At 39.9% G+C, this 14,529-nt stretch overlaps 2 protein-coding genes across 3 annotated transcripts in view; one reads left to right on the top strand and one right to left on the bottom strand.

The window, feature by feature from the left end:
- The first annotated feature begins 737 nt into the window (after positions 1-737).
- Positions 738-6,289, top strand: LOC137291699 (uncharacterized). The gene is made up of 4 exons (XM_067823137.1): positions 738-810; positions 3,864-4,058; positions 5,148-5,219; positions 5,662-6,289. Exons 1-4 carry the CDS (start codon positions 786-788, stop codon positions 5,910-5,912), a joined length of 543 nt encoding a protein of 180 aa, XP_067679238.1. The 5' UTR covers positions 738-785; the 3' UTR covers positions 5,913-6,289.
- Positions 6,290-7,441: 1,152 nt separating this feature from the next.
- LOC137291291 (mucolipin-3-like) overlaps positions 7,442-14,529 on the bottom strand; it is a 32,007-nt gene continuing 24,919 nt past the window's right edge. For both annotated transcript variants that reach the window (XM_067822592.1, XM_067822593.1), the window contains exon 14: positions 7,442-13,258. In XM_067822592.1, the coding sequence (XP_067678693.1) occupies positions 13,204-13,258 (55 nt within the window). In that variant the 3' untranslated portion in view covers positions 7,442-13,203. The remainder of the gene's footprint in view (positions 13,259-14,529) is intronic.

The following is a 14,529-nucleotide window of genomic DNA, read 5'->3' as shown; positions in this document are numbered from 1 at the left end:
ACAGCAGGGAAAATCTAGAAATAGTCACGCTTTGTATCCGTCCTGGGGAATCGAACCCGAGCCTCAGCTGTGACGAGCGAACGCTTTAACCATTGTGCCTTCCACCCATCCAGTATGCGGTCTTCTGTATTCTGTATTCAAGAACATTCCTGCATACACTGTACAACGAAAGCATTGTAATGATTTATTTATAGCAATTAGCATTAGGCTGGCCCCTCTGATGCTTTGAAGTTTATTTGAATGGGATGAGGGCATGTCTGCTCCAGGCAGTGTCTCTTCCAGGTGTCGTGTTCAGTGACATATGTACGGGACAATACGACACGTGACGCCCTTGTAGGCTTTGCTTTGCCCGATTCTATACTTAATTGGTCGATTAAACCCGCAGATCAGGTACACCTTGCAGCGCGCTCTTCAAACAAAGATGCATGTTCCCTACAGAAATCCTCTGTCAACAAGCAGCAATTACGGGTGTAAAAAACAAACAGTGAAATCTACATCACCAGTATCAAAGAATGGGATGGTTTCATTTACTTGGCGATCAAACACTAGGCTTCCTCTTACCCACAAAACAGACACGTTTCTGTGGATGCTGGGACCTTCTGCTGATGCTGATGTCCTCTATACCGAACAACCCTAAGGTTAACAAGACAGACAGACATTTTCATTGCACTACGATCACCCTTCATCTGTACACAGTTAAATACAGAGTTATCTGCCCCTGTATAGAGCCGGCGTGCATACTCGCCTTCAGCGCTCCTGAAGCCGATTGACGCGAACAAGTCATCATGAACGCACTCCTGTTAGCTGTCGGTATGTTTTAACTTTTATTTCAAATGTTAAACAGTTAGTGAGGATTAGACACAACGTCCAATATTTGCCAGAGCACACTTATCTGTATTTTTTTATTCTGTTTTCTTAAACATGTCATTTCTATAAGTTCGATGAGAGACTTCTGTTTGCTAGTTTCTGAGGTTAATTTAGTCAAACGCTTTGACAGCGGTGTGAACATAATTATACTTTGTAATCTACACCAGAAAAAGATTTGGGATAGATATGAGGCTTGAATTTACATACTGGGTAAGGTAGCTCGAAATTGTAATGTTCTTTAAAAAATATACATGTTTTTAAACCTGTTAGATGTATTCAACAATCACGACTTGAATCAAACAATAAAAAAAACAGGTGAATAATCGTGATAATTGTCACATTTTCTTAATAATTAATTTAATCTCTCTAACCAGGCACTACATTACATTTTAGAACCTTGAAAAGGTCAGGAGTAAGATATCTGAAAATATATTTTCCGAACAAAATCGGAAGTTGTATCGGGTTCCAGTATAATTGGCTACAGATGTCTCGGATTCGTTATCAGAATGCAATTGTTCTTCCAAGTTTGAATGACAGGTATGACACATCCACAGGTGAGTCTTACCTGCTGCCAACATTCCGAGCAGGTAGCGCTTTAAGGTAGATTCGGAAGGAAAAAAATCGTCGCGCTTTGATCTCGCCAGCACATCTCGCGCTGGGAGTGACCGGTGTGTTTGAGTCAACACAGGCTACAATTTAATTACCTCGGTTTGAGGGAGGATTCACAATGCCACGAGGATATTTAGTGGGACAGTGTGTGATCATGAGTCTATACCGCCCGTAGTTTCTTCCCTCGTGCGTGCAGAACGTGAATATTCCTCACAGCGCGGCTCGGGTGATAGCTATGCCAAGTTCCTCATCCTGGGAATATTGTAGGATTTGTTTGGCAATGTTTTGTTTTCAGTTGAATGTGTTACATACAGTATAAGATTTAAAGATGTTAGCTGTAAAAAAGTTCACGAAGAATGATGCATCAAGCCAATTTCAGCTATGCTGTAAATTTTACTGATATTGCCAATAGCACACTATTTGTCCAGATGGCACAGGTGGGCGTAATATACAGGTATAAAAAAAGTAGGAGATACTGGATGTACAAGACTGACAAAATGCAAGTGATGATGCCAAGGACAGGTGATGAAGAGTTGTTTAGGAAAAAGGTGATATGTTATTCCATTTCTTTGGAAATGTTTCATCTGTATTGATATAGATTAATATCAGTTTTTCTCATATGCATTGACATTGGCTAGTGGTATGCTTGCAAAATGGAATATCCCCTACATTTCTTGAATGGTATATATGAAGTCCCTCTCTGTAGGTAGCTGTAGTTTCACCTCTAAACAAAACAATCCCCTAACCTTTTCGTCTTTTGTACAATTGAATAAACACCAGACTTTATCTACCAAAACAAAGATGGCGTGTTGATCATGCACAAGGATCTGTATAGATTTACACGCACGATGGTGCAATGGAGTAAGTGGAGTTAGTTTAGATTTACGCAGCACTCAGCAATATTCCAGCTATATGGTGGCGGCCGGTAAACAATTGATTCTGAACCAGACAATATAGTGATAAACAGCATGAGCATCGATCTGCGCAATTTGGAAACGATGACATGTGTCAACGAAGTCAGCGTGCCTGACCACCCGATCCAGAGTGCCTAGTAGTTAAAGGGTTGATTTGTCACTCCTAAGACCAGGGTTCGATTCCCACATGGGTATAAGGTGTGAGTCCATTTCTGGTGTCCCCCGGCGTGATCTTGCTGGAATGTTGCTAAGGTGGCGTAAAGCCATACTCACTCCATGCTCAGCAATGCTTAATGCGTCCAGACATAGCGATACGCAACGGCTGCGCCCTTTGAGGATTCTATGTCTGCAGGCTCAAATCTATCACTCACTCTTCAATTTTGTGTTCCTTTCCATATCCAGCTGCTAATGGCACGCCCGTGTAAAGCTGGAGCACTGTTATAAGGGTTTAAAGTTATTTCACTGTACAGGGGTGAGTGAGTGAGGGAGGGGGGGAGGAAATGAGCGAGTTTGGTTTCAAGCTATTTAGAACAGTGTTCCAGTTTTGTCAGCGTCAGTAACGCACGTCTCCGACCTTTACCACTTTGGCGATACTTACGAGCCCAGAAACCCTGACCTGGAAGCTACAACCGTGCGGTAGCTGTATTTGAGTCGTGATCAGTGGACGCGGTTCTGCACAGGCAGTCAAATATACTCGGCGTCATTAATGAACGGTCAAGCCATTAGTAACTCTTGTTCTTAAAAGTTGTAAAGTCTTCCCTTTTGTTTGAAATATATACAACTGAATGTTTTACAAACTTTCTTAACAATATGGAAAAACAAACCCGGCTGTTAAAATGTCATTACGTTGTTTAACGTCCATGGAAAGTGGAGGACAAAACACATGCATTGGTCTTTTTCACTGTCGTTCACTGTTCAGGTACCTGTTTGTTTGTCATTTTCATTTTGGGGGTTGTTGGCCTATATAGCTGATATGTTCTGGTCCTGTTTGAACTTTTTGCCTGTATGTCACTTTTGTCAACACATTAAACATTATGTTAACATTCTGAGTTATATTACTTCTGAGAAAGTTTTCTTTACGTGTGCTATATATCATTTCACCACTTATTAATGACGCCTAAGGCTGCATAAAAAAGTAAATGTTTCGCGAGCACATTTTTTTCAAAAGTGATGAGGGCGGTAGGACTTTAAAAAAGTTTTCATAGTAAAATGTGACGAGGAATGAGAACATCTCCAAATTTTTCTTCTCTCAGAAATACAGCTTGGAAAGTTTAGCACATGTGAATGAGTTGTAGATTCAGTCACAATTGTTCTTATAGTGGACAAATGGATGATCGGGACGCGGCAAAGTCAAAATAATGGGTTTTTTTTAAAATGGCAATAAAAAGTTGTTTCGCGCACAAAAAAGCGACACGACGAGAAACATTTCACTGTTTTTATTTAGCCTAATACAATGGGTATATCCTATTTTAGCTGTGTGGTGCCTGGTGTGTGTGGGGAGCCAGCAGATTCGACCCCGATCTCTGTGTGAGGGCAATCGGATCTTTCCCAGCAGAGACACCTGCAGCAAAACCTACGTCCGGTGCGACAACAACATGGTCATCCGCGGCTACTGTCCGGAGGATATGTACCTGGGCCCCAACAACACTTGTGAACCAAGGGCCGAATGTAACTATATCAATAGATATTCACTTGTGAAGATCCAAACATCTACACATCAGTTAGAGGAAAGAAAGCAATAAGACAACAAAACGAGCATGTATGACAGATGATACAAATATCAACGACCTAAAGTGACAATGCTCTCCCTACCAACCCCTCGCGACTACGGTTTGAAATTAACGTTTTGTTATAAATAGAAATGGTGGTCGGTGGGATAGCCTAGTAGTTAAAGCGTCCGCTCGCCTCGCCGAAGATCCGGGTTCGATTCCCCACAACCAAAACCACAAATGTGTGAAGCTCATTTCTCGTGTCCCCTACTGTGATATATCTAAAATATTGCTAAAATCGGCACTACGCTGAACACGCGCAGTCTTTAGACATTATCCCAGTGATGGTTTCACAAGCTTCAAACACGTTTTCCTTACGACAAAAGTAGGATAAAGATCGTATTTGGTCTTCCTGAAATGTCAGATTCTAAGTCATGGAAATCAGTAAAATATTTGCATGAAATATATCCACTGAAATGCGGTTGTCCTATTTGACACTTCTACGTTTTGGACGAATGTAGTCAAGAGCATACATGTGGCTGAATGGATGTAGATCATAAACAGTAACCCTGTATCTTTCTTGAAGACGATTTTTAACCATGAGTACTGTTTCATATCTACCTATCCTTTGGAATTCTGCCTGAGTCAAAGATTTACTGACACTTTCTAAAACCAGAGTCTGTAACGTATTGTATACTTACATATGCAGTTTGTGATGTAGTAAGTAAATAACATATGTAAACAACCTGAAACAACATGCGCATGCACAATATTATTATCTAAATGTGCGCATGTGTAAATTTACATTTACATATGTATACCTACCACATGTAAATTTGCTTCTCACGTACTGAGTAGACGCGTTTACACGTGAATGGGGATTAATACTTTGTCACGTGAACAAGTCTAGTAACATGAATAATAGTTTCTACTACGACGTGTGCAACAGACAATTTTAAACTGGATATGAGACAACCAAACCACCCACCGACCATGTCGTATGCTCTAGCCACCATGTTTGTTTTGATCACGCTTTTCTGTGTATCAGGTGGATCGTCAAGTGTTTCAAGGAGAGGCAGACGGAAGAGACAGTCAGGGCCCGTACGTGAATTCAGAGTCAGTGAGTGATTTCAGATTTCAGTGAGGGAGGGAGGAACACCTTTGTCGGTACAATGAATTTCGTGACCTATCACCTGGCACGTACATCATTGTTCTGGTCGAAAGACATTCAATTCACAGATATTTCCAAGTTTTCTCTTATTGGGGTCGCCGAATGGTTAAACGTCGTCACTCTGAGGACCCGGGTTCCCTTCCATATGTGGGTACAATATTGAAGCTCATTCATGGTATCTCCGCCGTGACGGAATATTTCTAAAGGCGGCGTAATACACACTAATTCACTGAAGACAAACTGGTACAGTAGAGATATTACAAGCTGGCGCGATGGGGTTGACTATTTCCCAATGATAACAACATAGGTAGGGGCAATGGTAAATAAGGCCAAGAAATCAGCGAAATAAGCATTGTCCCGCCGTGTCTGCACGACCACCTTATGTTGACAGGCTCCCCTGGCAGGTGTAACCAGAAGTTCGACTGTCCTGATAACCTCGTGTTCTACATCTACCCCGACTGGGACAACTGCACCCAGTTCTACACGTGTAGAGAGGGCATGGTCAAGACTGTCAGCTGCAGCATCTTCAACTTCAAGTACTACAACCCAAACCTGTTCAGTTGTGAAGTCGATCTTGACCTTGACCCAGTAACGCCCCAGAACAACGTCTGCCTCAACAGGGCTGTCCAGTTCGGGAAATAGAAGCAGCTTTGAAGACTGCGGTTACAGGAATGTTTATTGTTCAGTTTCTCTTAATATCGATCTGAATGACATTAAATTACATAAGAACCATATCTCCAGTTGAAAAAAAAGAAAAACGGCAATTATACTAAAGCATGGATTAATGCCAGTACAGTGTATAGTTGCATATGCTACAAAAGAGTCTGCAAATATACCGTCTTTGATATAGCGACAAGCCCTATCACCGACACTACTGCTGCTTGATGCCATGCCTGCCTTTTGTGTTTCGGTGACAGTTCTAGTAATCAGTTTCCTTCACTGCCGGCAATATTTCCCATGTATCTTTCGTCTGAGGGAGATGTCTTGACGAACGTTTTGCAATAAACCTTTCGATTGTACATGTGTCTCTTGTTAATGAAGGTGGTGGTTCTGGCATCAACTTGTCGCTGACACCGTATATAGTGCCCGTTATTGTGTTATTACTGAAATATCCACAAATGAAACATGATTACATATGTGATGGGGACTAAAGTCTGTAACCTGGACATAAAAATGTTCTCTCAAACCATGGCGGGGGAGTGGGGTAGACCAGAAGTTGAAGCGTTCGCCTGTCACGCTGAAGGTCCGGGTTCTATTCCCCACATAGGTATAATGTGTGAAGGTCTTGCTATACGTCCATGTGATGTTCTTGGATGTTTTAGTCTCCAAACCGATTTCTCGAAATAGGATGTAGGTTTTGCAAGTACTCTGCTGTCTGTCAAACGATTTCACGGGTGAACTAGACAGCTATGCTTTTCTTGCCAACCTGACGTGACACTGCCCAAAGCCTCCTGATGTTTGGGAACACTGACATGGCACAAGAGGTCCAAGGAGTGGGTTTACATGCAAGGTGACACCTGCGACATTTCAGCCATAGAAAACAAAGGTCCTACACCATTAGGGACGGTGGGGTAGCCTAGTGGTTAAAGTGTTTGCTTGTCATGCCAAAGACCCAGGTTCGAATCCCCACATGAGTATAATGTGTAAAGACCATTTCTGGTGTCCCCAGCCATGATACTGCTGGAACTTTGCTAAAAACAGGGTAAAACTAAAGTCACTGACTCCTTATCCAGGAGAATTTGTGATCCAACAATTTCTGATCAGGGCACATCCATGTAACAGTGAGTGAGTGAGTTTAGTTTTACAATGCACTCAGCAATGTTCAAACTATATGGTGGCGGTCTGTAAATAATCGAGTCTGGACCAGACAATCTAGTGATCAACTGCATGAACATTGATCTATGCAATTGTAAACAGATGACAAGCAAGTCAGTGAGCCTGACTAACTGATAGACGTCTCTTACAAGCATAGTCGCTGTTTATGGCAACCATGGGTTGCAGAAGGACTGTTCTACCCGGGACCTTCATGGGTCTCCATGTAACAGAAGCCTATAGCGTGAATTTATGCAACTCACACAACTGAACCAATGGGTTAAGTCAGATTATGCAATTTGCTGCAGGTGTAAAACTGATTCAGATGGTCTCACTATAAAACAACTGGACAAGCACCTGCAGTGAAAACTCTTTATTACATATTTACATGATACAGTATACAACCATACATACAGTATATACTAGTACACATATATCTTATATACAGTTATGCAACATGAGATGATACGAATGATGAAAGACATGATGTGAACATGTGAATGAGATACAAGTACACAGGAAAGTCTGAGGAGATCAACATATTACTTATCATTAAGTTATTCATGAACATATGAGGGCATCTGTTATAGAAGTATCAAGATGTCAATACAGAAGCACCAGAACATCCATATATAGAAGTACCAGGACATCCAAATGTAGAGGTACCGGTACAACCACATATAGAAGTACCAGTACATCCACATATAGAAGTACCAGGACATCCACATATAGAAGTACCAAAACATATATAGAAGTACCAGTACATCCATATATAGAAGTACCAGTACATCCATATATAGAAGTACCAGTACATCCATAAATAGAAGTACCAGTACATCCATATATAGAAGTACCAGTATATCCATATATAGAAGTACCAGGACATCCATATATAGAAGTACCAGGACATCCATAAATAGAAGTACCAGGACATCCATAAATAGAAGTACCAGTACATCCATATATAGAAGTACCAGGACATCCATATATAGAAGTACCAGGACATCCATAAATAGAAGTACCAGTACATCCATATATAGAAGTACCAGGACTTCCATAAATAGAAGTACCAGTACATCCATATATAGAAGTACCAGGACATCCACATACAGAAGTACCAAAACATATACAGAAGTACCAGGACATCCATATATAGAAGTACCAGGACATCCATATATAGAAGTACCAGGATATCAACACAGATGGTGAGTGATTGGGTGAGTGAGTGAGTTGGGTTTTATGCAGCTTTTAGCAATATTCCAGCAATATGATGGCTGGGAACATCCGAAATGGACTTCACACATAGTACTGATGTGGAGAATCAAACCCAGGTCTTTGGCGTGATGAGGGAATGCTTTAACCACTAACCTACCACACCATCCCTACATATATACAAGTACCATGGCATCCATGTGCAGAAGTATCACTGCATCCATATGCATGAGTGAGCCTGACCATCTAATCCTCTTAGTCCTGACAAGCTTGGACTGCTGAAGATCAATTCTAACCAAGATCTTCACAGGTTTACCTAGATACAGATAGACACAGACACACAGAACACCTCTTCCGAAAGCTACACACAGATAGCAAGAATCAACCCTGGCCAATATGGCCAATATTGTTGGTGCTAAAAGTCATCATTATGCATTGTTTATGCACATTAGACACCCACCGTATGAATATCACAATAAGTCAAACTGAACTTGTCTGATCACATGGTATACATCATTGTGAGTAAGTCCTATCAAAAAGAACCCATACACCTATGTTTTACAACACAGAATTTGAACTGCCCTTCACTTCTAATAAGGGGACAGCCTTTCTGTCTACATTGTTCTATTATTATTGTCACTAATAGCTTGTCTTTTTCATATTCCAAATCTGTTGAATACTGTAACCTTCTTAAATGTGATGCACGTAATGTAAATGTTTTTAAATACTATGGAACCTTTGTTTCAAATTGCAGAACGCACTGTCCCTTTCAGATTGTGAATATGAGTGCTTTAATCAAGTCATGCTGCATGTTTTAAATGTTTTTAAACTTAAAAAACTTAATTACAACCAAACTTCTGAAAAATACATAAGTAATTTCTTGCAAACTCGTTCAGTGACCTGCAGCAATGTGGAGAAAACAGAATGTGTTCAGATAATACTGATCAACCTCGTGTGTTAATTACAAAGTATCCATTTTGACAAACCATACAACGCATTACTACATGTTTGGAAATGTGGAAGACTTTGCTGTGAAAAGACTTTGGGGATCTAATTCATTTCAACAACAGTCTGTAGCAAACAAACTTATTCATTATACAACAGTATCAGCTCATACGGGAAAAAACCAACACAGTGAATAACCAATACTAATATCATGACTGATATCAGTGTAATATATAGAGAATACTACATGAGGTCTCATTGTATACAAATTATACGAAGCGATTGTCCTTCCTATGATATCTGTGATCGCTTGGTCAGATACTAAAGGAAAGTCACGAGTTTCGTATAATTCATATGTAATCAGAGTGAGCGTTTGATTTATTATGCATGTTTTACATGCATTAAAATGGCAAAATAGTGTATTTATGTTATTTTTATTGTTACAAAATAAAAGTGGTTTCAGAAAGATGTTGTGGAAGAATGTTCTACTGTTGTACACTTTTGGCATGAGGTCACACTGTAATGACGTCACTATATTTGTACCTTTGGTAACTGTCGTCACGATGCATGTCAGTTGTCATCGCCCGTACAGCCTCCTACAGTAAACTACTCAGTAGCACCCATTTTCTTGGTTTGCAGTTGCTTCACTCAGTCAATATCACTGGTGGAAACAATGCTTTATGTTTTTCGGTGGCAATAGTTTGACAAACAATCAATACATACAAGTTGTAGAATGAATGAATTGATGTGTTTGTTATGAATGGAAACGAAGTTCAGTTACAACGTGACATAACTGAGAGGTCATTGGTTATCCAATCAAATCATTAGAATCTCAGGACAAATCATTACGACACGGGTCAATGCCATACGACACATGTGTGATGTACGAGATTAGTATGCAACTCTCCATATGTTGACCACGTGGGGAATAAACTAGCGTACTGTTAGCATTACAGTTTTGTATCCACATGATCAAAACTTTCAACCCCAACTCAAAATCAACACTAACCATTACACACAGACTCTCGTGTCTTTATGAGCATTAATGGATCACATGATTTGGGAAATCCATTACAGCAACAGAGAAGTATGATTTGTTATGCTATTATCAGTCGTTATTGTAAGATTCCAGTAGATTTGTCTTCAAACTTGATGTACTATGGTAACAACTTGGAGGTGAGTGGGGTTAGAATGATTGAATGAAAGGTTTATTCACTGTTTATAAATTTTCATGTTAAAATATTTTGTGTTTACAAAAAAAAAATAAAACAGCTAAAAAAAATAAAATAAATAAAGCAATAAATCATGGCATGCAAAAAAGCATTTTGAGTAGGGGTCATCTAAGCCTTGCATAGACACGAGGACCTGTACCATTATCCAGACAAGACCGCTGCAAACCTTAGCAGTCATGGCATTATATGATATTTATACATTGGTTTTAACTAACAAACAACAGTAACAGATTTAAACACGCTTAAGCTGTAACAGCATGGTTGGATCACAAGATACTGCAAGGTGACAACCATTATATAAGTGTACCTACTAAAAGCAGAAGCTTTGTATGATTCCCACACTATTTTCATATCATACTTATCACACGATGGAAAACCTTTGGGGAACATGGAACTAAAAAACGTTGACCATCTCAGGTTATGAAATAACAGAAGCAGTTTGTCAGAACTTGGCTCTACAAGAACAACAGGAGAGTAGCATAAGACAGTTGATTCACTGTAAAATAACAACATAGGAAAGAAATACACTGTCATTTGTCTTTTGGTTAACGTTACCAAAATAACCACTGATGTACATGTAGACAGTTGAAGATTATTTGATATTTGTCCAAAAACTGATTACCAGACACATATGTACAGATGGAACAACATTCAACTGTTTCCAGGAGAAAAACTGGCGCCAAATTCTATGATTGTCAACCATAAACACAACTCACACACTGCATTGTGAATATGTATCAGTTCACAACACTTATATATGATTTAGGTTTCACGTAGAATCAAGTTCCATTCAAGAATTACAAGACCTAGTAACCTAGTACCCTGGTAACCCAACCCATATCTATCGTTACCTAATCGGCTCTTACCAGATTCCTCTGGTACCTAGGGCCATATTAGTATACCCTTACCGGGTACCCAACCCAGACTTACAAGACTCTACCCAGGTATCCTCGTAACCCAACCCCTATTACCCAAATCTACACTGTTTCTCAACCCACTGTACCCATATGTCCATATAACCCAGTTCTACCTGGGTACCCAACCCATATCACAAGACTCCACCCAGCTATTAAAACCCCTGATTAGCAGACCCTATCAGGATACCCAAACGATCCTACCCGGGTATCTTACCCTGCAACCAACCCTACCTAAGTGTCCAGGACCACTTTTACACAACCACAAGTGGTTAATGGTCATGATTTCAGACAGTGTGCTACCAGTATACAATGAAAGAATGCTGATAGAAAAGCTCTCTTTCACCCACACTCTCTTTCACTGAGTATACAAACTCCACATTAAAATCATATTATATTATTGCTACAAATGAACACAGATCTGGGGACATTACAGAATGACCTTGAAACAGACCCAACAGACGGCCATGTACCAGAGTGCTGGATGTTAATTTTGGAGCACCTTACTTACACCGTTACCACTCTTTTAGCTGCTTTCAGTTCTGATCATGCATAGAAAATGTGTTTAGTGATACTGGTACAAGTAAATCTATCCATTATTTCATAACTAAGCAGCATTTGAAAAGATTAACATGGAGCATTCTGAACAACCTCTTATGGGCTCTACTACTGAGTCCATCAAAACCATCAGTCTCTCTCCTCATTGGGGAAACTTTTGAAACGGAAGACTTACCATTATTTGTGGAATGGAAGTGGCAGTTTGAAACCAGAACCACAGAGCTCATGAAGGCAGATTTCTGATTGGTTGATGTTCAGTTCAGTCATTTTGTCAGCTGGTCAAAAAATGTTAGCCATTGTTCCAGTATGATCTGTTGTGGTCTGTCCTCAGATCTTCGTGTAGACATGGGGGGGACTAGAATCTGACTTTGATGGCACTGCATTATATTTATTAAAGACATAAAAACAACATCTGACCACTTGGAGGGGTTCTTGGTTTACAGGCATCCAAGCAAATGCCATTACCGCATGTTACATTAACACCTGACATGACAGTGTCATTACCATGTTCTAGGAGTGGTGACAATATATGTGACAATAATAAAACATTGTCCTGGATACTAATATCCTGTGGATAATAATTACATCACAAAGGTGAAAAAAACCCCACTGTTTTCATGCTTCATAAATATATGAATATCATTCCTTAAACAACACAAGTATCAAAGAGTATGCAACATATACAAGTATGAGTGCAGTAATAATATAAGATGACTATCACATGAGTTTTGACAATGAAAACATGAATAGCTTTGTATTGCTGAACTCAACATTTGCAACTCTGAACTGGTGAAGTTCAGACACTGTGAGCAAGAGCAGCTCTGTATTGCTGAAGTTCAGACAATGTGAACATTTGCATCCCTGTACTGCTGAAGTTCAGACAATGTGAACAAGAGCAGCTCTGTGTTGCTGAAGTTCAGACAATGTGAACATTTGCATCCCTGTACTGCTGAAGTTCAGACAATGTGAACATTTTCAGCCCTGTACTGCTGAAGTTCAGACACTGTGAACAAGAGCATCTGTGTGCTGCTGACGTATCTCTGTATTGAGGATGATGATGAAACAGGATGATACGACCTCTAAAATATGTGACTGTCATTCCATCTGTGAGGTCATCTCCATCTGTGACATCAACACTGAAAGTCTTGCTATATGGTAGTGATAGTGTGTGTCCAACGCCACAGCACAGGCTGTAGTTGCACTGTGAGTCCATCAGTCCACACTGTGAGATTGTTGTGCTCTCCCAGCACCCTCGGAGTCTCAGATAGACTGGCTGAGTAGAGGGGTCCTCTCTGATGGAACGTCGGGGTCTTTTCTGTGCAAAGACATAAGACAGACATGCCACAGACAACGAAAAAAAACGCAAACGTATGATCTATTTGTTTAATGCTCCATTCAGCAATATTACAGCTCTATGGTTGTGGTCTTGAAATAATTAAGTCTGGACCAGACAATCAAGTGATCAGCATGATGAGCATCAATTATGAAACTTGGATACAACGACATTTCTCAATCAAGTCAATGGGCTGAACTATCTGATCCTGTTATTTGCTTCTTACGACAAGCACTGGATGCTAAAGACCAACCCTTAGCTAATTCTTCATGGGTATATACAAGAGGGATTTCAGTAATAATATGAGCTGTTATGATAATCGTATCAAATAATAGTATAATTCATTCCTTTTATATAGCTTCAAGAAGCGTTAATGATCATCAGCTGGTCAGTGAGCATTCAAACTGCATTCTAAAATCTTTGAAAATCTACAATATGGACAGATCAGATAAGTTAAAGTGAACGGCAGATAAAGCCCTCTTATGCCATGTGACAATCCCTAGCAGATAGGGCTGTATACTGGCAATGAATCATGCTGTAAAATATATATGAAGTATTGTGCTACTGGTATTGTGATTCTAGCATTTATTGTATAAGTGTCTGAAAGTTATTGTCATGGCAAATCCAGTTTTCTACATTTTAATGTTGATATAACAATGTCTACATCAGCATGGTCAGCTGCTGCCATTCTGTTGTCATGGAAACTGACATCCATAAATCAGTAAAATGTCTTTTGTATTTCTGCTGTTTTGTTATTCAGTTTTTGATTCAAACATTATACAGCCATGAACTATGAGGAGCTAGAGAAGTATGTCAAAATGTAGGGCATGAAGGAGGTTTGTTTGTTTGTTTGTTTGTTTGTTTCATAATGTTGCACTCAGCAGTATTCCAGTCATATGACAGTGGTCTGTAAATAGTCGAGTCAGGACAAGACAATATCAGAGATCAAGAACATAAGCATTGATCTACAAAATGGGAACCAATGACATGTTGACCAAGTCAGCGAGTTTCAAACTACAAGCATGGGGTACTAAAAATTAACTCTAATCCCGATCTTTATAGGTCTCTGTAATTAGGATATGAAGAGATTAGTTTTACACCAAACTCAGCAATATTCCAGCTGTATGGCAATAATCCAGTGATCAAAAGCATGAACACTGACATGTGTCAAACAAGTCAGCGAGCCTGACCACCTGATCCCTTTTTCGACAAGCATGGCTTCCTGAAGACCAATTCTTACAGGGATCTACACA

Source organism: Haliotis asinina, chromosome 7, assembly GCF_037392515.1.
Source record: "Haliotis asinina isolate JCU_RB_2024 chromosome 7, JCU_Hal_asi_v2, whole genome shotgun sequence".
Classification (NCBI taxonomy): Eukaryota; Metazoa; Mollusca; class Gastropoda; order Lepetellida; family Haliotidae; genus Haliotis; species Haliotis asinina.
The sequence above is the reverse complement of the archived record's forward strand: the minus strand, read 5'-3'. Positions and strand labels throughout refer to the sequence as shown.